Source organism: Nanorana parkeri, unplaced genomic scaffold, assembly GCF_000935625.1.
Source record: "Nanorana parkeri isolate BGI_ZX_2015 unplaced genomic scaffold, ASM93562v1 scaffold864, whole genome shotgun sequence".
Classification (NCBI taxonomy): Eukaryota; Metazoa; Chordata; class Amphibia; order Anura; family Dicroglossidae; genus Nanorana; species Nanorana parkeri.
The window spans coordinates 533,652-557,991 of NW_017307132.1; the positions used below are offsets into that span (position 1 = coordinate 533,652).

The window sequence follows — 24,340 nt, forward strand, 5'->3', positions numbered from 1 at the left end:
TTCAATAGCTTATCGGTCGGCTTCAGCCGTATAATAGCCAAGCAATGACAGCTCAGAGACCGGAAGTGATGTAATCCTCGTCGCTCCCGGTCCCATAGAGCGGGAAGGAGATTGGGGAGGAGAGCAGCGATCTTCCATTCAACGGCTTCCCACCGGCACCCAACATGCTGGTTCTGCAGGGGGGCAGTGGAGCTCAGGAAACACAGTGGGGATGTTGGGCGGCCGGGGGAGCAGGCACTTTACTAGACCATAGAATCGATCTGGCGGCAGCTGAGCCGCCAGAATCGCTTCTATTGTAAAGCTGGCAGTCGGCTTTACAAAAGGTAAACAGAGTCCCGGTGGAGTCAATTTACATGCCAATGGTGTACTATGTATGTCAGTGGACGCGAAGGGGCTAGTACACCCAAGCACTTCCTGAAGCATTCTCTCGTTTAGGATCTGGGCCCTACACTTCCAAACAAACAAAGAATAGTTAACTACCTTGTATTGCTCTAAACTGCAAAGATGATTGGGGCTTAAAAACATCCATATTTTATACAGCACAAACAGCCCACTAATCTTCGAAAGCTCTCTTGTGGGTTAACCATTAATCCTATTTACGTGCCCCATTATGTATTGACAAAGACAATCATTGCTAATAGCAATAAAACTGAAACTCAATTTTCGGTTATAGCCAAAACATTTTGTTACACCCTTAATCCACAACAAAATCGATATTGGTGCTATGACATCATTTAAGAAACATACCACGCTGCCATAAACCTCTGGCTTAATCTTATTACAAATTCCTATGCTCCTCTCACACATCTTCTCCACCAATATCGAAAAGTAGAAGATGGAACTGGGACACTTATAATCTTAGAGGAGTGGAACCAAATTTCGACAACCACCTCCAAATGCTCCACAAACATGGCAGCACTTGAAACAAATAATTAACTTCTTATGACATGGTACTCTGTCATGATCAAGATCAGGAAATAAACCTAGGTACCCATCAACCTACATCCATGGCTGCCCATCACCTGGAATGTTCACCCACATATAGTGGGATTGTCCCAAATGGTTCCAAATATATCAAGTCATACTGTATATACCATTTCAGGGACATTACAATAAATTCCAAAACCCATATGAAATCCTTCTGAACAAAAAGCCAGCTAGGAGTTCCAGACATAATTTCCAATGATTAATATTCCATTTCATGAAATGAGTCATAACAGAAGTATGAAAAACTCCAGCTCTACCATTCTTAGGAAGGACTGCAAAAAGGAATTGTAAAAGTCTATAGTGTTCAAAAAAAATTTTCAGCAATACAAAATGATCCATTAGACAAATTCTACAGTTAAAAACACCCTGGGTGGAGCAAACGTCGATCCAGAGTCAAACGTTTCTTCCCCTCCCCCCCCACCTCGGTTTCTCTTTCTCCCACCCCCTTCCTCCTTTCCTTTTTCCCCACCCCCTTTCTTCACTATTTCTACCCAAGATCATCTTCTTCTTAAACACATTAACCCTTACAGCAAACACTAATTGCCAGGTTAAGGATTCCTCAGGTTTGTGTATAATTTTATATGCAAACGAATGGCTACATCAGTTACAGATTTATTTCACTTAGTTATTTTCAAAGACTTTAACGATGTTTATATAACAAATTGTTTGGTTACAACAGTTAAAACTAAGAATGAAAAAAATGTGTAGCTTTGTCTTTATTATTTCAATCGTTCTTTCATAATGAAAGACCACCTTGTCCAAAATTATGCAATTATTAACAAAACAATGAAAACTTATTTAACTAAAGCAAGCCCTCACTGACTTCTGGGGGAGGTCTGCCTTGTGGAGCAATTCACACTCAAAGCCCATCTGAAAAGCACTAAAGTCTTTAATGTCCCTACCTCCCAGAACACCTGCTCTGCGCTTACATTAAATATTTTAAGGTTAAAAAGCTGCCATGTCAATTCTGGGAGTGGTAAGCTGAGCTACTGAGCGGAATTAGTTCAATTCTTCTGCTGTGAACTTTGAGGCTGAAAAGCCCAACACTAACTCCAGCTGCAGAGGTCAGTGATGACTTGTTTTAAAGCTCGGACTGCTGGGTAAAGATATCTACATATGCACATGTCAGACAACCCAACTCTCCCGGACGCTCCGGGAGTCTCCTGCTATTATAGAACGGCTCCTGGCCGCCCGGGAGAGAAACATTTTCTCCCGGAGAGGTTTACTCTGCTCGGTCGAGCAGAGTAAACCTTTCCCTGCTCTGTTTTTTTTTTTTTACATCGGAGCCGCTGGCTGCTGTCAGAAAAAATTTAAAAACATAAAAACGGCATAGGAATGCATAGGTAGATTCCTATTGGCTATTTCACTTTGCAATAGCCAATAGCAAACCAGCTATTACACCCGCCCACTGCTGCTGTCAATCAGCAGAGGGGGACTTGAAGTTCTCCATCAGGTCCGCTTCTAGTGATTGACAGCAGCGGAGGGCGGGTGCAATAGCTAGCTTGCTATTGGATATTGCAAAGTGAAATAGCCAATAGGAATCTAGCTATGCATTCCTATGCCGTTTTGGTTTTGTTTTTAATCTGACGGCAGCAACTGTCAGAATGTTAAAAAAAAAAACTGCAGATAGCAAACAAGCTATTGCTTCCTGTGCTATCTGCCATCATTTCAGGGGGGTGCTCTACCCCCCCCCCCCCCCACACACACACACACACGCAGATGGGGGGCAGAGGGCACATCCCTGAAATGAGAAGGGCACCTCCCTGAAATTGCTTTTTTCAGGTTGGGATCCCTGGCATGTATAGCCTGGCCACAAATTCACTTAATTAAAGCAGTTTATACACACAAGTAAGAGCATATAAATCACTTCCCAATAACAGAGATTAAGTGGATTGCACCTTAGTGTGTTTGGTGGTTTGCTTAAGAGCCACTGCTTCCAACAGTTTAGTCATTGTTTTCTATTAGGTATAGTAGAGGCAGTAATATTATTAAGTCAAAGAAAATGTTATTATAAAAGTGAGATAAATGCAAAGTGCCACATCAACCTGTGAGCATTTCAGTTTGAGCATAAGGCTGTAGATCATAAGAGTGGAAAATATCTTCCAAAATATCAAAAGGTCATAAAAACATTATTTTATTTCAATGTTGGGAAGATGAAAGAGGACATGACAAGGGTAGAAAAATGTTACATGACACCACAGGTTAAGACGGATATCATTTTATGACAAGGAGGTATCACACCGTAAAAAATTATGTGTACTAACATTACATAGTTAGAGATAAAACAATATTATAAGATCATTGGGAAAATGTTTACTGGCAAAAAGAGAAATAATAAATTCACAGTTGAAACTCCCATCTATGACAAACCATGGTATGTAGATTTTACACTGTTCTTGCCTCTTGGCAAATCTTTATGCACTATTAGCATTTATTTATTACTAAGAACTCGAGTTATTTTTACAATGGCACCGATCAGATTCAAACCTTCAGGGCATGTCTAATGCTGATTGATTGATTTAAACTCCAGTTTTTAGTAACAACATGTTAATACATACTGTAAGACTTTTTTACTTTACTATATCCCTCAACAAGATTCCTGTGACATTTGAGATTCCTCCAAAATCCAGTTACTCACCATGTGACATGTCTGGCCCATGGTGTAGCGACAGGTATTGCATGTTTGGGTTGGTGAGGGCAGATCCAGGGAATGGGTGTGGCTCAGTGCACATCTGTAACTGCTGCTCCAAAGACTGGATGTGGGCTACATGGGTCAGAACCAGGCCCTTCTGTAAGATATAGTTATGTATCAGTATATTTAACATTATCTTTGCCTTACATTTCTTATCCTCTTCTTTTCTTTATTTCATATATCATCATGAAAAAAATATCTGTTACTACCTGTGCCAGCATTGGCCTCTTGTATACCTAGCAGGCTTGGTAAATTGAGATGCAATGAGTACAACATGCACTAAAAAGCATCATCGGGTCCTCCTCATCTCAAATTGCTGAATGATAGCAAACACAAATCTGTGGAAAAAGGTTAGAAAGCATACTTATCTTAGAGCCAGTTTCTGCACTGAATACAGAAACGTCACAATCCTTACGGTGAGATTCTGGGATTGCTGAGAATTTCATGAGATGTTCCTGCACTGTACTTATTTGAGAAAGGGATCCTCATTGTTCATATCCAGCCCTTAAAATTGGTAAATTTTGAGGGTTGGAGATATTTCTTCTAGCCCTGCTGCCACAGGCAGTATTCCACGAGTACCTTATGGCAAATACAACTTTGCTGCTAGACATCGGCAACTGTGCTGTGGATGGTATTTGTAATATCCATTAAGTAGAATCTGTCATGAGAGAATAATGGAGGCCGTCATTGCTGAACACTGAATGTTAGTTCCCTTGCTGATTCTTTGGTTTCAATTCTGTCTGAGGGACTAACTCAAAACAGGCATAAAGATATGAAATTCTGACACTTAGGAGACTTGTTTACAGCATGCTTGTTCCATGCCTGTAGCTTAAAAATACTTAAGTCAGACACCACCAGGCAACTAACATTTTCAAAAGGAGGTCAACAACGGCAGCCCGCATACCTCTCTCATAAAAGCCCCTTTTAATAAGTAAATACCAATACTACATCCTCATAGATTTGTGTGGGACAATAGCAAGAATAAAAATACTTCAATGTGACTTGTTAGAAGCATTGATTAAAACAAATAAATTGTGAAATCGAATCTAAGCTATCTAATCAGCCAGAATTCATTATAACTAAACTAGGTCAAGTATGGCTATTGGAAAAAGTCAATGAAGTGCTTCCGTCGTTTGGCTAGTTCACTACCTTTAGATCCTAAAACTTTTTACCAATGTGTCTGTACACACTTATTAATGGACCACTAAAACAAAAAAGTTACATTACATAGCTACTAATTATATTAACAACTCTCTATGTAAGAGTGCCCACACCAGTACAGGACATTAGTTATGAGGAGGCTGGTTCTTGCAGTGAGACGAATTGGCAGTGTCAGCAAAGTTATTTAGTTAACCTTTTTATAAACTATTATTTCTGCATGATACACCAGCGACAGAGCCCATAGGAGCTCTTACAAGCTCCTCCTCAGCTTTGATGTGTCAACAGACTGGATGAATCTTCAATCAATTTAATTGCATCAATTCAACCTGCATGAGAGCTGTGTAAAGCCAAACACCTTTGCTGTGCAAAAAGAACAAGGATATTGTTTGCCAATGACTATAAGCAAAGAACAGACATCCTGAAATGTGCACAAGACTGATCAATCTAAATTAGAGTTGTTTGGTCACAGTAACAGTAGACATGCCACAAACAGTAGTTTAGAGGAAGAACCCCAGAACAACTGTGAATCATGGTGATGAAAATGTTATGGTTTGGAGTTGTTTGCTGCTTCATGGACTGGGCAGTTTGCAGTTATTGAATCAGCTATACATTCTGCATCATATTAAAATGGGCTTGATGAGAATGTGAGTTGAACTGGAAATTGTCTTTCAACATGATAGTGATCCGAAGCACAACAGCAAATCCTCCGAGGAATGGTTCAGAAAGAAGAAAGAGAGTTTTGTACTGCCCTAGTCAGAGCCCCGATTTAACATGATATTAAAGTCAAAATTTGTCCCCACTGCTGCTTTAAGGACTTACCTTAAATGATGTCTCTTGGTCAGATCATCTTCTTTCCTGTAGTTTTCAGCTGTCCCTCCAGCGCTCGTGCTGCTCTCTGATCCAGCACTGACTCCTCTCTCTTCCTGTCCCAGGGAGTCTGTGCTGGTGCACTCTGCTGCATTGACTTACCCTGTCTCTCTTCTCTTCTTCCGGCCGAAGATCTCTACTGCGCATGCGCCCGCCCCATGATCCTTTGCGGCCGCCCGTGAATTTTCAGATCTTCGGACGGGAGCGCGCAGCGGAGACACAGGTAAATTTAAACCTGTTTTGTAACTTTTTTAATGTTTTTGAATATATCTAGTGCTTGCTAGGTGTATGCAAACACACGCAAGGGTTTAATGACCCTTTAATTTCCATAAAGTTTTTGTATGGTGATTTTGAAACAAGCAGTTCAGTGCAAGCAAACCCACCATTATCTTGCAACCAAAGCAATTTTGCATAAAGAAACTGTCAAAAATAGTTACATAGTCACAGAGTATTTGAGTTGAAAAAAAGACACAAGTCCATCAAGTTCAACCTTTTTGTGTGTGCGCGTGTCTCTTGTGCGTGCATGTGTGTATAAGAGTCCCAGTGCGTTCTAGTATTTAAGTGTACCTGTACCCCTGTATTTTACGGTCTCTTATGATGGAATCTAACTGCTTTTTGAATGAATCAATATTCTTTGCTGACAGAGTTACAAAATGTAACGGCTCTAACTGAAAAGAAGCCCCTACGCCCTTCATGGATAAATCTTTTCTCCACCAATTTTAGGTGGTGGTCTCTAGTCATTGTTACGGAGTTTACAGTAAAAAGTTTAGTGCCAATGTTGCCACCACCACTGAACATTTTGTATAAAAAAAATCATGTCCCCTCTTAATCGCCTCACTTCCAGCGTCAACAAGTTTAAATTTAGCAACCTTGTTTCGTAGTCTTGATTCTCCAGCCCCTTAATTAGCTTGGTTGCTCTTCTCTGGACCTTCTTCAGCTCAAGTACATCTTTTCTGTGGACTGGTGACCAAAACTGGACTGCATACTCCAGATGAGATCGAACCAGCGATCTATAAAGTGGCAATATTATTGTTTTGTCTCTACAGTACATTCCCTTTTGAATACAAGACAGTACTCTGTTAGCTTTGTTTGCCGCAGCCTGGCATTGCAAGCTATTGTTCAATCTGCGGTCAATTATCACCCCCAAATCTTTTTCCATTTTACATCATCTGCATCTGCATACACAGAAACATGGCGATTGACACCCTCCACAATATTGTTAATAAACAGGTTAAATAGTATTGGGCCTGGCACAGAACCCTGGGGCACGCCACTCTCAGACCAATGTGAAAAACAGTAATTTATCAAAACTGTCTGGACACGTTCCTGTAGCCAGTTCTCTATCCATGTTCACACCATTTCATCTATGCCCATAGATCTCAGCTTGTGTATTAAGCGTTTATATGGTACCGTGTCAAATGCCTTTGCAAAATCCAGATATACAACATCCACCGGCCTCCCTCCATCCAGATCTCTATTCACTTATTCGTAGAATGTTAGTAGGTGGGTCTGACAAGAACGGTCCTTCCTAAATCCGTGCTGATTATCACTTATAATACCTTGGTCATGAACAAACTCCACTAAATAGTCAATGTCAGAACTGGTGGGCATTATAGAAACAGCCAGTAAGAAGTAATTTCTGCTGAAGGGGGGAATACCTCCCTTTGATGCCAAGTACACCATTACATCTATTGTTACATAAAATTATTTAAAAGGCAAATTTTTCCTGTTTCTTGTTCAAGCACATTACCTTTATCTATAGGCACTGCATTAATACAAAATCTAATGTTGGCCTTTTCATATATGTTGAAAAAGTCCACGATTTCCATGGGGTTTCACATGAATAGATTTACATAAGGACTTTTTTGTATTGGAATAATCATTTTGTGATTGTAAATTTGGTTATAATTTTATCTATGATTAAGGACGAGGTCCAGGTTCGCCACCAAGGATGAGGTGCAGGTTTGCCCTAAACTGCCCTAAAATCATTAGTCTGTATTGTTTTAGGAAAAAGGTCAATGTCCTTGAGTTACTTGAGGTAAAGTACTTGTACTTGGTCCTGCAAAAATGGTATCTGGACATCCCTAATATTGACAATTAATTTTATCTTTGATAGGGAAAGTATAGTGAGTGCTGCTAACAAACTGCAAAGGAAAGGAAGAGATTAGTGTAGGGCTTATAGGCACTGGCAGGTCCTTAAACATAGGTGTAAATCCTTACTGAAAGTTATGTAGGTAGCAAAATGCTAAGTATCTTAGACAATTGATGGGTGGGGGTTACCTTTTTTAATCCTTTGTTACACCTTAATGCTTTTCATGTCTGCAGCCTCTCCATATATATTACAACGATAACAGGCTTCATGTGTTCACAGGGAATGTTTCCTAGAGGGAGATACATGTACATGTACCCCATGGCTGTGTCCAGCTCCCATTCCTTTAATTTGACAATAGCTTGCTTACTAGCCTAGTTCAGAACTATTTATCATGATCTGCATCCACAGACTACAATGGGAATCTCCTTCAAGTTGAGATTAACCGAATTTTAAAACAAGGTTCGTCAAACTCTGGGCAAATTAAACCGGGACTAATTGGCTCATCTCTATCTATAATGTTATTAAACATGAGACTCCTTTTTTTAGTTATACTTATGATTAGTTTATATTATTAAACTGGTCTTATAAATATTTCAAAAGACATCCAATGCTATATTGGTTGTCGAACAGTGAATGTGCTACCTATTTTAAAGCAAACCTATTTAAAGTTATGGTTAATTTTTATTTTTGCAGGTTTTATTTGTCTCTCCCATGGTCATTTACTAGTATTGTTTTTTTGTATTGTTCATATGCTTTTTATACCATTTTTATTATAATTTATATACTTTTGCCATTGGAATATCTCAGCAGTAGATGTGGGGGTGGACCCTTCATTTTCTATTTAATGTAAGGTGCCTAACATTTATGAAACTTAAATCTGTCACACGTGGCAAGATCACAATGTTCTAGCACACAAAGCCAAGGGTATAAACGAGCTATACTCTTTAAATTCATGCTGCCATTGCTAAGTAACTGACGCAAGAAGAATCTGTGGTTTTGCCACCTTATAGTTTAATCTCTGGAATTACATTATATCATTAATATAGACTCTGACAATTTCAGAATTTGAAAGATGTTGCTTGATTGATTTGTCCATTTCTAAAGCTGCATGACAAAACAATGCGCTCTAGAGTACCAATGCTCTGCCACTACAGACACATAATATAAAGCATGACCTAAACAAAATGAAATGCCGCAACATTGATCGCCAAACTTCATACTGGAAAGGAAGTACTTAAAGTAGAACTCCAAGCAGCACACAATTATGAAGAATACTATTTTTAAAGGTCATGATTTAACAAAGTATTTCTTACATTAACTTACAGACCCATGACAACCGCTCCCCATTCTTTTCCCTCCAGCGGCAGAAACTTGATTGGCACTCCGCTGTCATCATATACCACACAACGCCAGCAGTAGCCACTGGTTCTGTATTGTATGTGATGATGTCGGCAAGAGAGGTAGCACCAATACCATTTTCAGATTGCCAAGAAAAGAGGCTTTGGGGGACCAGTCATTACAACTGGAATCAGCAGATAGGAAGACTGCTGGACCATGGAGTAAGGTAAGTAATACTTTCTAAAAAATGTCCTGGCAAAAAGAGCATTATATTCTTAACCTACTGGAGATGGAAAAGGAGAAACCCCTGTCAGGTTTATATTGTTGTCTGTATCAATGTAGTGGAGTTCTCCCCCTCCCAACACAGATTCACCCCTACTCCTACTCCCCTCTTCCAAAGCAACTTCAATCCACAGTAATGGTCCCTAATAGTGTACTTACAATACTGAAAGCAGTCCTGCTACCTGTCCTTAATTTATACCACATTATGTTAGCATTAAGAACAGTATTGTCACAGCCGACTCTGTGAAGTGCCACAGAGAGGTTGTGCAGGGCTCCATAAAAATTTTGCTATGGAAACACATGTCTTTACTGCATGTTGTCACACCACGCAGTTTCGCAAAAACCACATTGTGATATGTTGTGGTGCCATTCATTTTTGAATGGCACCCCAAAGCACTTGCATTGCGTAGTGCATCACATGGCACAGATGTAAATAATCTAAGCATTGTGATCTGTTGCATTAAAAAAATGTTGCATGTTCAGTAAGTGAATTACAGAGCTTTGGTATAGTTAAAGATGAATGGGCTGCTTAACGCAACACATGTTAAATGCATATGTGATCCTGCAAGGCAATGGTGTTAACAAGCACTTAGGCTTATTAGTCCTTTAAACTTGCTATCTGTTTTATGCACACATCTTAAAGTAGCATTAAACCCTCCTCTTTTTTTATGTTAATGTATTTGCTTATATCAAGGCAACCTTCAGTATAACACATTTTTGGAGAATATATCCCCATTCCCTTACTTTTTCTCTCAGTAGCTGCTTATACATCAAAGCCATTACCTTGATGTTCTGGTCAGTGAGGATAGTGAGCGTAGGGAGAATGCACCTTATAGGTTGCTTGACTGCAACGTCAGGTCCCTCATCCTACTGATTCCACAGCAGATGCATGGGGCACGCCCAAGTCAGACTATCATATCCTGTTTGAAGAAAATGTGCATGCGGACCCTGTCGTGGATTAACGCACACACCCCAGTAGAATCATACAATGGCCATATGACCATCCCCAGGGCCATAACAACAAGGCGCTTCCCTGAAGCGTGCCCATCACACCTTGAAGCACACACACAAGGGTGGCTCCACGAGACCCTGTAAAGCTGTGGAGCCATCCTCAAGATGGAAATGGAGACAGGGGAAACCTCAAAAGGAAGAAGGCTGACAAGTGATAGGCTGCAGACAGAAACCAAAAAGCAAACATGATAAGTCCGGCAGTATGCTGCTATATATTAGATTTTGACATTATGGGTTTAACAAAAAAGTTTAAAATGTTACCTGTTTGAGTGCAATTGTGATGCACTACATCACTGTCAGCTTCCTATATTCCCCTCATTCATTGTTCACGGCTTTGTTTTCCACTGCAGCGAGGCATTATGTGCTTTGTGGTCTAGTAAGGAGCTTTTCACCTTTTTGTATCCCTCTCCCACTCTTTGCATTTCTTGTTCTTAAGGCACGATATTGCCACCTACTTTCAACTATCACACTGCTCATTCGATCTTAACTCACCCCCACACACTTCGTGCCTCAGTGTTTTATAGTGTATCCTTTATTGCCTCAGTCCTCATCACGTGTCACATTATCCTTGTTCTGTGATAGTATGACATGTCAATGGCGCAAGTTAACTTATTTAGCACAGCTACCTGTAACAATAGCTACTGTGTCTTGAACATACTGTCACATTATATCACTCCAGTTTCTATTTAAAATGTTTCCTTTTGTGGTGAATACCATAACCATATATTTAATCACAAACACCAATATTTGGTATGCAGGCATTCTAATCATTAAATTAGATCTTTTATTGGTGTAAATGTCATCATATGTGTGTGCTGTGTGGCCTGAAGTGGGGGAGCCAGATCCCTAAACAAGAAACAATTGTGTAACGATTGGATTACCATGCACACTATGTGCAGCAGGAGTTGCCTACTGTTAACCTTAAAGTGTATCTGTGGCTAAACTATGGCCGTTCAAGTATTCATATTTTCTTAACATGCATCAAATGAGCTTTAAAACAAGCTCTTCGTGACCTCAGTAACAGAAAGCATTGTGCAGCAATTTATCCTCTAATTGTACAGCTGAAGCACTGAAATCTCTTCTTAGCTCAGCTCACTCTGCTTCCCCTACCCACAGCACATGCTATGTTTACATTATGGATTAGAAGGCTGGAAGGCTATTAAATCACTATTGTGAGGGGGAGAAGGGAAGGTGAGCTGCTGAGAGAATGACATAGATGACTTTTGCTTTGAATCTGAGAATTAATTACTTTGAAGTGCCTTTAGCTACAGAGGTCAGTGTGAGACAGCTTTAACACTTTCTCTGCCAATGTTGGGCCTGAAAATGTCTTATCCCCCCAATCCCCCCCACCCCCCCTTCCCATTTCTCATAATTATATATTTTCTAAAAGCAGGGACTCTGTAGAAAAAAATGGTGGCAGTTGCAATTTTATGTTGCATGATATTAGTGCAACTGTTTATCAAACCCACATTTTCAGTAAAAAAATACACTAAAATATAAAAGAGGAGGTTGCGTCGAGTATATAGACACCATAAATGTCAAGCTTCAAAATCGTGTGTGCACGTAGAATCACTTCCAGTGTAAAGCATTTGGCTTTACACATGTAAATAGACCCCCGGCTGCTTACAGGGCCCCGCTGCCACCGACATATGCAAAAGGGTTAAAAGCACATTTGCTGATTCTTGAGAATACGTATGTACTCGATTGCCCATAGCTTGTCCACTTTTGGCAAAATTAAGGACTGAGTAAGGAAGCCCATCAGGTGAGATGGGTGTTTGCAGTGAGATCAGCTTGAAATTGTTGTTGTCTCTAAAATAACTTTCCCTTTTTCTTTCTTTTCCCCTAATCTAATTTTTTACTATTCCCCACACTTAACACTGAACTCTGGGATAAGCAAATATTGCCTAAATACATAAGGCATCTGTATTCTTACTTGAATCTTGGTGATGTTTGTGTATTTATTCCAGATCTGGTTATTTAACCAGTATTTGTGCAGGAACTTCCTGTAATAAAGTCCAGTCACTGCTGCCCTTTCTCCTTGTGCAGGGTGACTGGTCTTGTATCCGCCCTTTTTGTGCCCCGAGTTCACTTTAATCAACAAACTAAACAAGGCCTGTGTCACTTCTCATTCACACAATGTGCCAACCATAAAATGTACAACTTATCATACCACCACAGCATCATTTTATATACCTTTTGTATGTAGAATTGCAGCTACGCTCTTACAGTTCATCTTCCCAGCTCCCAAACAGCAACATGCTTTATTTCGTTTTCCTGCCTTCTACTGTCTACCTTAAAGCCAGGGATGTTCAGATACCAAGTACCATACTTTGTACAAGTACAGATACTTTTCCAGCTCCAAGACTAAACTAGAGAAAAACTCAAAAGTTAGGAGGCGGCTGTCATTTTTAAGGAGCATTCGGGGCTCCTGGGACTTGTGCATGCCTGTTTTAACGTATGATTTGTTTTATATATACAGTATATATATTTTAGGGATGCACCAATGCCATTTTTTCCCAGACCGAGTACTGATACTTGTCCAAGTACTCACAGATACAATTACTGATACATTTTTGTTTAGTGTCATGTGACAGTTTTTCTAAAACAATACAGACTAATGATTTCAGGACAGTAGTGCCCAGTCACATCTACAACTGCTGCAACCCTGGTAGTTCTCATGAAAATGCCTAGTATCAGCACTGGTATCTGAACTGGTATCTGAACATCCCTACTCAAAGCACAACCTAGCCACAAATATATATATTTTTTTGTTGTTTTGGTCACACGTAGGAAGGTTTTTGACTGTAGCCTATGTCCTTGTTGCAGAGATTTCTTCTTACTTCCTGTTCAAGTCAGGGATGACAGACAGAACCAGAAGAGAGGAGGAGTCTCCTCAGGAGGGACACAGGCAGCATGTATAACCTGACAGAGGTTCTAAACATTTTACATAAAAAATAAGCAAATTACTAGGCTTGCCATCTTCCCACTAAGGGTACATATAGGCAGTTACCATATGTGATTAGGGTACATATAGGCAGTTACCATATGTGATTAGTGCCATGTGGAGAAGATTGACCTAAATTGCTAACAAACTAAAAATCAATATGTATTTCTATATGGAATTTCCATAAGTTCTATATCCCTTCTAACAACCGTGTCAAACTAGAAGTTTGTAAACTCACTTACTGAAGATGCCCATAGGATGTATTTCCCCAATGAATTGACATTGACAGAGCCTGTCATCTGAACTACAACTCAACATCTGAACATCATTGCTTGCTGTAAGCAATGCATTATGGGCTTTGTAGTCTTGAGAAATTGAGACTTCATCACAACAAGCTGCAGGGAAAGAGATGCAAAGTACACTGGGAAACTAGTAAGTTGGTGAAAGCACTCAATAGATAAAAGGGATTTTTTTTCAGGCAAGCTTTGATTCCATTATCAAAAAACAGCTCTAGTATGCATTCCTAATAAAGTTTAATGCTGATGTTATAACAGGATAGTATATGCTGTGACTTTAGAACTAGAAGTGAAAAGCTTATATTTGTCTTGTCGTGTATAGCGCATTTTGATGATAGATTATTGAGGGGAATCCCCATGCAGGGTATATGTGTGGAGATGTTTAATGTTTTTAATATGATGGAGCAATAAAGACTAGTTTTGCTTTCTCAAGAGTGCAGTTTTCAGACTACTCTTTCTCTCTTTCTTAAAGGAGAACTATGAGGTGAGTGCTTTTCACTCACCTCATAGTTCTAGCCGACCTGTGACAATAAGACTGTCACAGGTCGGCTCAGTAGATCGAGAAGTGAGCGAACACATACCGGCGTTCGGTCACTTCTCGATCCTGTCACGGCTCTCTGCCGTGACAGGGGAGGGGCTGGATTACCCCGCTCCGATCCTCCATCGCTGACTGGCGGAACAGACGGGGAGGGGGCGGGTACAGCTGGCTCTGCCTCTAGATCCAGACATAATTATCGGGATCCGCTTCAGCTGCGGCGTCTCAGTATACCGCGAGCTGTAGCTCGCGGTATACTGAGCTTAGGGTGACGGGGGGACGCTAGTTTGTGTCCTCCCGTTACCCTAAGGAGAACTATGGGGAAAAGCCTTAACCCCTTTGAGTGGGACATATTTTTCTTATTTTACTATATATATGGTCCAGTATTAGTCATGTAGACTATAGGCAAGAGTGAATCAGTCTAGATTTGTTTACAAATAGTAAGATGTTGATTTCAAATTTCAAACTCATAAAATGTATAGACAAGTTCTGTAATCCTGGGGCCAGTCTTAAACAATGCATTTGTTAAACCCAAGAGATGATTGTGTGTCAACATCTGTGCATGGCCAGCTTTGCGCACACTACACTAACTTTCCTCTCTTGTACACGAGAAACGTCTGCATGTCATCAGACTCACCATTTCACTAAGCTCTTCATGCAGCTCACTCCTTTCTGCACACATTTTCTCACATGCTCGCACAATTTCTCCCAGCTGTTCTTCCTTTTCTTGGTTGTTCTGAAGCTGTAGAAACAAAATGTAGCTAAAGTTGGATTGGTGCATATTCCTAACTTTTGGCCTTATGTTTGAAAGTGTAAAGACTGAAAACATTCTGTACCAACCCAAAGCCAATAGTCACATTCACATATCTTCTGGCAGTTGAATGGTGGAGATTGAAGGTGCTTTGTGGCTGTTGAACATAATTATCATTTTCTTATATGTTTTGATTATTGCAATATCCTACGTTGTAGCCATGTTTACACAGTTGGTATTTTAAATCCAGTACCAAATCAAACTCAGACCACGATCTCAACTAGAGGAAGCCACGACCATGTGTCAGAGCAGGGAAGATGGCTGCGGTTGTGTTCGTCACCCGATGCGGAGTTTGCGAACAGAAACAAAATTTTGCCGAACATTCTGTTCGCGAACCAAATTGTTTGCGAACAGAAGCATTCGTGACCCAAGGTACCACTGTATTTGCAAACGCATGCACCTACGACCTATGTAGGTTTAGGTGCATGCTCTCCCATCTCCCCACTTAGCTCTCCCATCAGCATCCACCTACCCTTCCAGCATCTCCAATGTACTGTGCCTCTACTCAGCCTCAGTGTTCCCTTTATTATGACTCTCCTACCCCTCCAGCATTCCCCTGCATTGCCCATCTTCTCTCCCACCTAGCACCACCCTGTTTTCCTCCACCTATTCTTTGCCAGTCCATTAGGGCACCCTAATTGCTTGCTGTGGCAAGCTGTTCCACATGTGTGCCTTTTTTTTCACTTTACTTTTGGTGTACAACTTTTACTGTATTCATGTGCCTGGGAAGGCTTTAGATGTGAACCACTGCCAGAAACTCTTGATCTACAGAATAATGTAAGCCTTACAGTTTTCAGTTACATATGCAGATAAGACAAGTGTATCTTGTACCTAAGAGAAGGAAATACACTAAATGCCTTACAGTCCTAATGTATGCATTAAAATGGTGCTGTTATAATGGGGTTGATAACACCATCTCACATGCATATGGCAATCTCACGAACACAGCAGAAAAAAATATCTAATGACTACATGGTTCCAAAATATTGGTTTCTTTGCTGATTACTTTTGTACACTTACGGAAAACAAGCTTCCTTAAACAAGGAAGGTGTGCTCTTGAAGATTGCTTTAGGAGCCAAGAACAGCATATATATCTACTTATACCCTACCCTAATAAATCCATACTTCCTTTAGAAAAGACATCGCATGTACTTGATATCTGTTACAAATTATTTCAGTGCTTTACCATGAACATTTTCACATTTGTAAATGATCCCTACAGAGTGCCATTATTATATAACTTGTCATGTTGTTCTATTTTCCTCTTGAGAATCACCCATAGAAGCAACTGTAAGAGGTGGGTGTACTGTGCCAATGCATGCAATATGTCATTATTACTATAAGTAGTTACTCTAGGAAGGAGTGAGGGGGAGGAATGTGATTATACATACACACATGAGTCACCAGGTTTGCAGTGCCAGCAGAAAGATGTGTATACACACACACACACACACACACACACACAGGTGGAGGAGTGGCAGCTGGGCCAAGCAAAAATTCTTTCCCCACTCACCTCATGTTGTGAGGCCTCCGTTCTAAGCAGAGAATCCTCCTTGGCATCGTCATATGGTGAAAAGTTCTCATCCCCAAATTCAGATATTATAGGATACTAGAATAAAAAGCACATAAATTAAGCAGGAAATATGCAAGTCTGTCATATTAAAATAATTTATAAACCTAGTAAAATATAAAGCTTTTTATTTATAAACAGGTTGATAAAACAAATCATCACTCCTTGTAGTTGGTTGTGGCCAGTTCAGTCAGTAGTAGTTTTACCAAAATTCAACAATGGTGAAATTAACCACAAGACAACAGCAATGGTTCTACAAGGGCAACATCTGAACTGAGCTGGTTCTTGCATAATCATGTTTCTTTTTGGCTTTTTGATCACTTGGAGCAGTTTTTTTTCCAGCAGATAACTGATCAGTTCATATTCTCTTTAAGGGCTCAGGGCACAGACAGTGTGCATCCAAATGCAGGGACACGGAACCACACGGATGTGCAGGTTCTGGTGTGATCGCGGGTAACTGCATGCAGTCGTGTCCACTCATATGAAACAACAGGCTGCTGTGCGCAATTACACGCAGCACCTGTCCCTCCTGGGATGAGGTCTTTTCACGGGCGTGCATTCCGTACGCACATGCACACCCGTCTGAATGAGCCCTAAAGCTTTATTTTTTAATCCTCTACAGTATTTATGTAAGCCTGCCATGAAAGAAACATGGAAGTTGCACTTGCTGACGTCTTAAAGTGACATTAAACCCTCAGATTTTTTAACATAAACCAATACTGTAATGTGTGCCTTACTGTAATCCATGGTTGTTTCCCTTCTCTTTGATGCTCTTCCTTTTAAATACGCATCTCTTCTCATGCTGGGCAGAACTACTGTTTTGCAGCAGACTGCCTTGTCTCTGAAATGGATACATGGTGTCTGTGTGTAGGTTTGCAACCTGAGCCAGCACTACAGGAAGAGGCACTTAGCTGCAAAGGGAAGTTCTCCCCCAGCATGAGAAGAGATACGTATTTAAAAGGAAGAGCAGCAAAGAGAAGGGAAACTACCATGGATTACAGTAAGGCACGCATTACAGTATTGGTTTATGTTAAAAAATCTGAGGGTTTAATGTCACTTTAACTTAAAAGTTCTAGTTTCCTTGCTGTCATAAATGAACAATGTAAAGCCTCATACCCCTTTCCCCTTGTGCTTGAATAGCTTTATGAGTCCACCAGTGACAGAGACTCCTCTGCCATTAATACCCAGTATGAGGCGAAATGTGTTACAGTAGGGACATGGAGAGTAGTGTCTCTGTCACTGATGGATCAATAAAGCTATTCAAGTTCTAGTAAAAAGCAATGTGCAGTAGGGCTGCAGCTAACGATTATTTTTATTATCGATTATTAGCGTCAATTATCCAGATAAAAAAAAAACATTTAATACCAACATAAAATACACAAATGCAGCGTTACAGACATAAAGTTTACTTCAGAATAAAACGGAATGCAATTTTTTTTAAATCGCACTGCACTGGAACACAGGGCAGTGCAGAACAGCGCGTTCCACTGCAGGCAATCACACTGCGGACGGGAGGTGCATTTGGGATGAATTGAAATGAATGGCACCACAAAGCACCTCCTACAGCAAAATTTGTCAGGCTGAAAATGACTTTTCCCACCTTTTACATATATATTTTTTTAAATAATTATATGTATTATATTAGACATTTTAATTAGTTTCGTAGATTAAACATAATGTGAATTGTATAAATGTAAGCCAAAGTAATAAAATAACTAACCTTTTATTTAAAATAACACACCCAAAACATTTTTTTTCTGTTTTTAATTTTAGTTTATTTAACTTATTAAACTTATTTTTTTATTCGTTTGCATTTTTAATTTTTATTTATTTATTTTTTAGTAGTTTTACTTTATTGCTGGGAGCAATAGCCAGCCTGCTATTGGAGTTTTCAAATTGCAATATCGAATAGCAGGCTGGCTATTGCCCCCGCCCACTACCTGCTGTCAAACAGCAGAGGAGGGACCTGAAGGAGAAAGTTCTCCATCAGGTCTTTCTCTGCTGATTGGCAGCAGGCAGTGGGTGGGTGCAATAGCCAGCCTGCTATTGTCTGTTGCATTTTAGAATATCCAATAGCAGGCTGGCTATGGCTCCCAGCCTCTAGATGCAGAGAAGGAACAAGGCGGCAGTGGAGGCATGGGGGGCGGGGCAGAGGAGGCACGGGGCAGAGGCCGAACGGGGCGTGGAAGCAGAGGTAGGGGAGGGCAGAGGGGGAACCCAGTCACAGCCGTCTCTCCTCTCCGCTGGTGCTGGCTGCAGTGGTCTGTGCCCCCGCCGATACAGGTCGGGGAGAGAAGCAGGGATTGAAAGGGACACAGACCGCTGCAGCCAGCACCAGCATGGAGGAGAACTGAAGAGCAGAGCAGCGGCAACTAATCGAAAAGCAACTAATCGGTGATGAAAATCTTTGCCAACGATTCTCATTATCGATTATAAATCAATTTAAATCGATTAGTTGTTGCAGCCCTAATGTGCAGCTTCATTTACTTTTGCATGAGCTACGAGGGAAGATGACAGAGGTGTGTTGACACCCACAGTTGAAGAGAGAGAGACAGGACCTATAAGTGCTACTAAGGGAATGTGAGTTTCCTGGCTGTCATGCTGAACCTTTTGATTCAATACCTGGAGTCACTCACCAGGAACAAGTATTCAGATATCGATAATAACTCAAGGTATCAAAACTAGTGATTTGGCATAACAGGCAGGCAGCTAGTATTTTCAGAAGGAAGTTGGCAATTACATTATTTCTCCCATAACAGATTTCACTTTTACCTGGTAACTCCATTAATTGTCCAGGGCAATATACATGAGTGATGACCCCGTCCACCAGATAGTAAACACAACCCCTAGAACACTTTAAATTGCAGCCCCCTGCGCTGCTGCCTCAGTCTATATAAAAAAGTAATCAGAAAAAGGCAAAACATACCTCCACTATAAACAGAAGATTAAAAGGAGAACTATGGGGTCAGTGTTTTTCCCCATAGTTCTCCTTAGGGTAACGGGAGGACACAAACTAGCGTCCTCCCGTTACCTTAAGCTCAGTATACCACGAGCTACAGCTCGTGGTATACTGAGACGCCGCAGCTCGACGTCGAGATCCGCCCAGCTGCGTGAGTGACAGCTGGCTCTGCCTGTCACGGCAGAGAGCCGTGACAGGATCGAGAGGTGAGCGAACCCGGTATGTGTTCTTCTCGATCTACTGAGCCAACCTGTGACAGTCTCATTGTCACAGGTCGGCTAGAACTATGAGGTGAGTGGAAATCACTCGTCTCATAGTTCGTCCTTTAAATTACATAGCGAGGGAACTAAGTGCCATCATGGAAGATTCCTGGAAAGTGAGTTACCAGGTAACTAATTCCGATTTCCCAAATCATGGCATACATAGAGAGGATAAGCAAGAAAGTATAGAAGGGTGGGAAAAATCACACCAAAACTAGAAGGTGCAAGACCAACAGGCTAGGTACCATAAATAGAAGATGCATAAAAGGGATATTTATACAGAAGCTGCTCTAAATGTAAGCTTAATATACAGCAAGTCTTCACATCTGAAAATAATAAAATTAGACATTAGATAATATATTTACAATGCATAAAATTGCCTGTAATTGTATAAGTAAAAGGTACATATCTGTGATGTAAACAGATAAGGCCAAGTCACAGCAGTGTGTATAAGGCTTGGAGGTCAGTGAGGTAAGGTATATAGTGACCCACAGAACTGGCATTGCTACAACATCAATAAAAAATCCTAAACGTGTAAACATTCGTGAACAAACCATCATGAAGTAAAATTTGCACATTTCAGTTTTGTATTCACAAACCTTCTAATGTTCTGAGATAGGAAAGAGGGACCCCCATTAGCACAAAGTGTGTAGGCAAAGGACAAACACCTGCCACGCATTTCCCAGTAACATAAATACTAAAGCTGGCCATACACTGCTTAGAAAGTTGAAAGAAAGTTCTTTTGTGCTAAAGTTCTTTTGGAAATCTATTAGTTGACGGAGTCAAATTGACAATTGATTTCCACCGCAGACAAAAAGCACTTAAAGGAGCGGATGGAAAAGTTTTCTCAAAGGAACAAAATTCTAACAGTGAATGTGGTTTTCTTTAGGGGAACTTCATTAATTGAAAAATCGAATGTTAGAATCAAATGAAATCTCGATTGATATGCGTAAAGTGTCTGATGGCTATTTGAGGTGGTAAAGAAAGATCTTTTGTAGGAACATTTGTTGGAAATCTACTAGTGTATGGCCAGCTTAAGATGAGAAATTCTGTGTCTACTATAAAACCAGAATAAACAAAATCACCAGTGCAATAATTGCCGAAAGCATGAGGTGACTTCTGTGTTGTAGCCATGTCTGCAGACAGCCAATCGATTAAATTGATGAGAATAGTTGTCAACTATTCTCATTATTGATTAGTTGGTTGCATCCCCTAGCTCTCTCCTCCATGCAGGGAGGAGGGCACAGCAAGCAGTGGGCAAGGGCAATAGCCAGCCTGCTATTACAATTTGAAATGGACAATAGCAGGCTAGCTATTGCACCAGCCCACTACCTGTTGTATTGACATTCAGCTGGCGACTGCTGCCATTCCCTGGATGAAGCTATTCAAGCGCCATGTGCTTACAACAGTTAATAATAAAAAATAAAAAAAATTATAAAAGCTTGCAAAAGTCATTTTCGGTTTCGGACTGACAAATTCTGCTGCGGGAGGTGCATTGCAGTGCCATTTATTTCAATGGCAACCTAAACGCACCTCCCACCCACACTGTGACTGACGTACTGGAGCGCACGGTACCGCAATGCTATGTGTTCTAGTGCAGTGCGACTGCAAAATATTGTGCATGCAGTTTTATTCTGAAGTAAACTTTATGTTTGTAACACTGCATTTGTGTATTTTATTTTAACTGAAGGATGGTCTTTATTAAAAAAATGTATCTGATTAATCGATTAATAAAATAATCATTAGTTGCAGCCCTACATATCTGTAAAGCATATCACTTGCAATTACTAAACCAAAGTATACATGAGGCCTGTACTAGTGTATGAGGCCCGAGAGCTGCAGTATTACTGTGACCTCATCACTGGCTAGTAACCTGTAACACACATAAACTAGCAGAACCCCTAAAGGTTACAGATGGTAATAATATGAGGTTATTTGGTAAGCGCTAGTACACATGAAATAGGCAGTTGATCACATCAGAAGTGAATGATTTCATGTATGTGTTCATATACATATACATTGGGATTTTCCATGTACAGCACAAGGCATAACACAAATACAGCATGTACTGTAGTTACACAGAGGTCCTAATTAGCTGCAGACATACCACAGAAGACAGACTTCTGCTGTAGGTTAGCCATAAAGGCAAGGATTTCTTCAAGCAGCCACTCATACCACTCTAAGACATGGCAGCTAATATAAACTGTCTTACTAAGGTGGGATGACGTCATATCATAGACTTTTGAGACAAATGACAAAACAGTGCAGCCCAGATGGAAGAACCACTAAAGATTATCTGTAGGTTTCGGCTAGTGCAATTAGAAAGGCCATTTACTTGTGGAGCAGACACACTCAGGTGGAATTTAAGCCGAGGCTCAACACTATTAAGTTGTACCACCACATCGGGTGATAAAAACCAGCACCCCATACCTCAAAATAAGAGCAGGAAATACAGACAATCTATTACATGTCTTATCACCATAAGGTAACGTTATGATCCTCGAAAGGACTTCATATTGAATCCAATGCAGGAGAAATCATCACCTTGCTATACTTTTTTACGGTAAGGTTGCTCACATTAACTCCTCTGCAAAGTACTAATGAGATCCTTTATAGAGTGCCAAGGAAGACATTCCCTTTAGAAGAATTTGCCCAGCTAATTAGCCTATTACACATTCCCTGGGGATCTCACCAGAAAGCACCCATACACCTTTACAGGTACATAAATCTACGGGTATGCAGAGAGGTTCAGAGAGGTGGAATAAGCAGTTTCTTTGTGGCTCAAACAAACGTCCCCATGATGAGGGATGCGCAGAAGATGGATCTGCAGGCTGCTCGAAAAAAACGCCAAAAACTGCAATATAAACCACTCCAACCTCCAGCAGAGTGTGGCTATGTGGTTTCATGCCTTTTTGTGACCTGCACTGTTGGGAGTACATTAGTTTTAGTGTCGGAAGTGAAAACAGTGCTACTCATTCTACCACCACCAAGACATACACATGCAAGGTAAGTGCAGCTCCCAAGCCCCAAGTGTGCAAGCTGCCAGGAGTGGCCCCCAATTATCCTTGGGGACAAGTTCCTGTATGTAGATGTAGGAGACATTTAAACAATGGACTTTCTCTCCCCTTCCGCCAGCCTCAGGCCTGCAGAGCTCCCTAGTCCCCACAAGACCTTCAGCAAGGAAGGATGGTCTTAACACTAGCTACTGACCCACAAGAAAAATAACAAACAGGGGGAAGTACCTGCTGATGTGCAGGGAACACAAGATAGAGGCAAGAGTGAGGAGGGCTTCTTTTTAAAGTGTTCTGGGAGTTGTGTTTACTGTCTTGTGGGCAGAGCCATCTCACATGTATGCCATCCTGGAGAATGAAATGAGAAATAATAATTAAAAATCAGTTACAACAGCCACTGAGCACTTCAAAAAGATTTTCAATGTTTCTGTGCAACAAGCCCCTTGTTTCATCAGTGCCCCGAGATTTTCTACTCTGTAAACTAGGACTCATGATTCTTAGCATAACATTATTTATTCAAATTTAGTTGACAGATCACCCACTGAAGCATGCCTGAGCTGTGTCTGAACTGATGATATCACAGATAGATAAACTAGCAGATACACTGTGTGCACAATTAGGCAAGTGCGTATTTTTACCAAATCACCATTTTTATGCATATTGTCCAACTCCAAGCTGTATAAGCTTGAAGGTTTATTGGATTTAAGCATATCAGGTAATGTGTATTTGTGTAATGAGGGAGGGTGTGGCTTTAGGAGATCAAACCCCTATATTAAGGTGTGCATAATGATTAGGCAGCTTCTTTTCCTCAGGCAAAATGGGCCAAAAAAGAGATTTAACTGACTCTGAAAAGTAAAAAAATTTAAGAAGTCTTTCAGAGGGATGCAGCACTCTTGAAATTGCTAACATATTGGGGCGTGATCAGACGTTTTGTTGCAAATAGTCAACAGGGTCGCAGGAAACGTGTTGAGAAAGAAAGACGCAAATTAACTGGCAGTTAACCCGGAGTGCCCAGAAGTACATAAATCAGTGCTCAGAGACATGGCCAAGGTAAGGAGGGCTGAAACCCGACCACCACTGAACAAGACACAAGTTGAAATGTCAAGACTGGGCCAAGAAATATCTAAAGACCGATTTTTCCGTTGCAATATTTTTATTAAAATTTTCCAAAGGCATAACAGTATAAAACAAACTGACTTTCCATGAATACAGTCTTACAGAGGAGAATCACAATTATACAACTTATGGCAAATAAAGATATTTTTCAAATGGTATAATTGTACTCTTATCCCCCCACACCCTTAAAATATGTGTTTTAATTAAGTCAAGGCATACTGGGCTGTACAGCCTAACAAAGGGCTCGGGAGAAAACGGCATGGATTGCCAGGAAAGAGAGGTCAACAGGGTAGGAAAGAGGGGGGACAGTGTGGGGTATAACGGGGAAGGATAGGGGGGGAAGGAAGACATCAACATCCTTGTTAGTATTGGTAGCTTCAAATAAACGGACAACTCCAGAATCAGACC

General features: G+C 40.6%; 1 protein-coding gene across 1 annotated transcript in view; it reads right to left on the reverse strand.

The window, feature by feature from the left end:
- Positions 1-24,340, reverse strand: part of TBKBP1 (TBK1 binding protein 1) — an 83,057-nt gene that overhangs the window by 42,051 nt on the left and 16,666 nt on the right. Inside the window, exons 2-4 of the mRNA XM_018565588.1 lie at positions 16,530-16,625; positions 14,843-14,947; positions 3,626-3,776 (exon numbers count right to left, since the gene is read on the reverse strand). Of these exons, the coding sequence (XP_018421090.1) occupies positions 3,626-3,776; positions 14,843-14,947; positions 16,530-16,625 (352 nt within the window). The remainder of the gene's footprint in view (positions 1-3,625; positions 3,777-14,842; positions 14,948-16,529; positions 16,626-24,340) is intronic.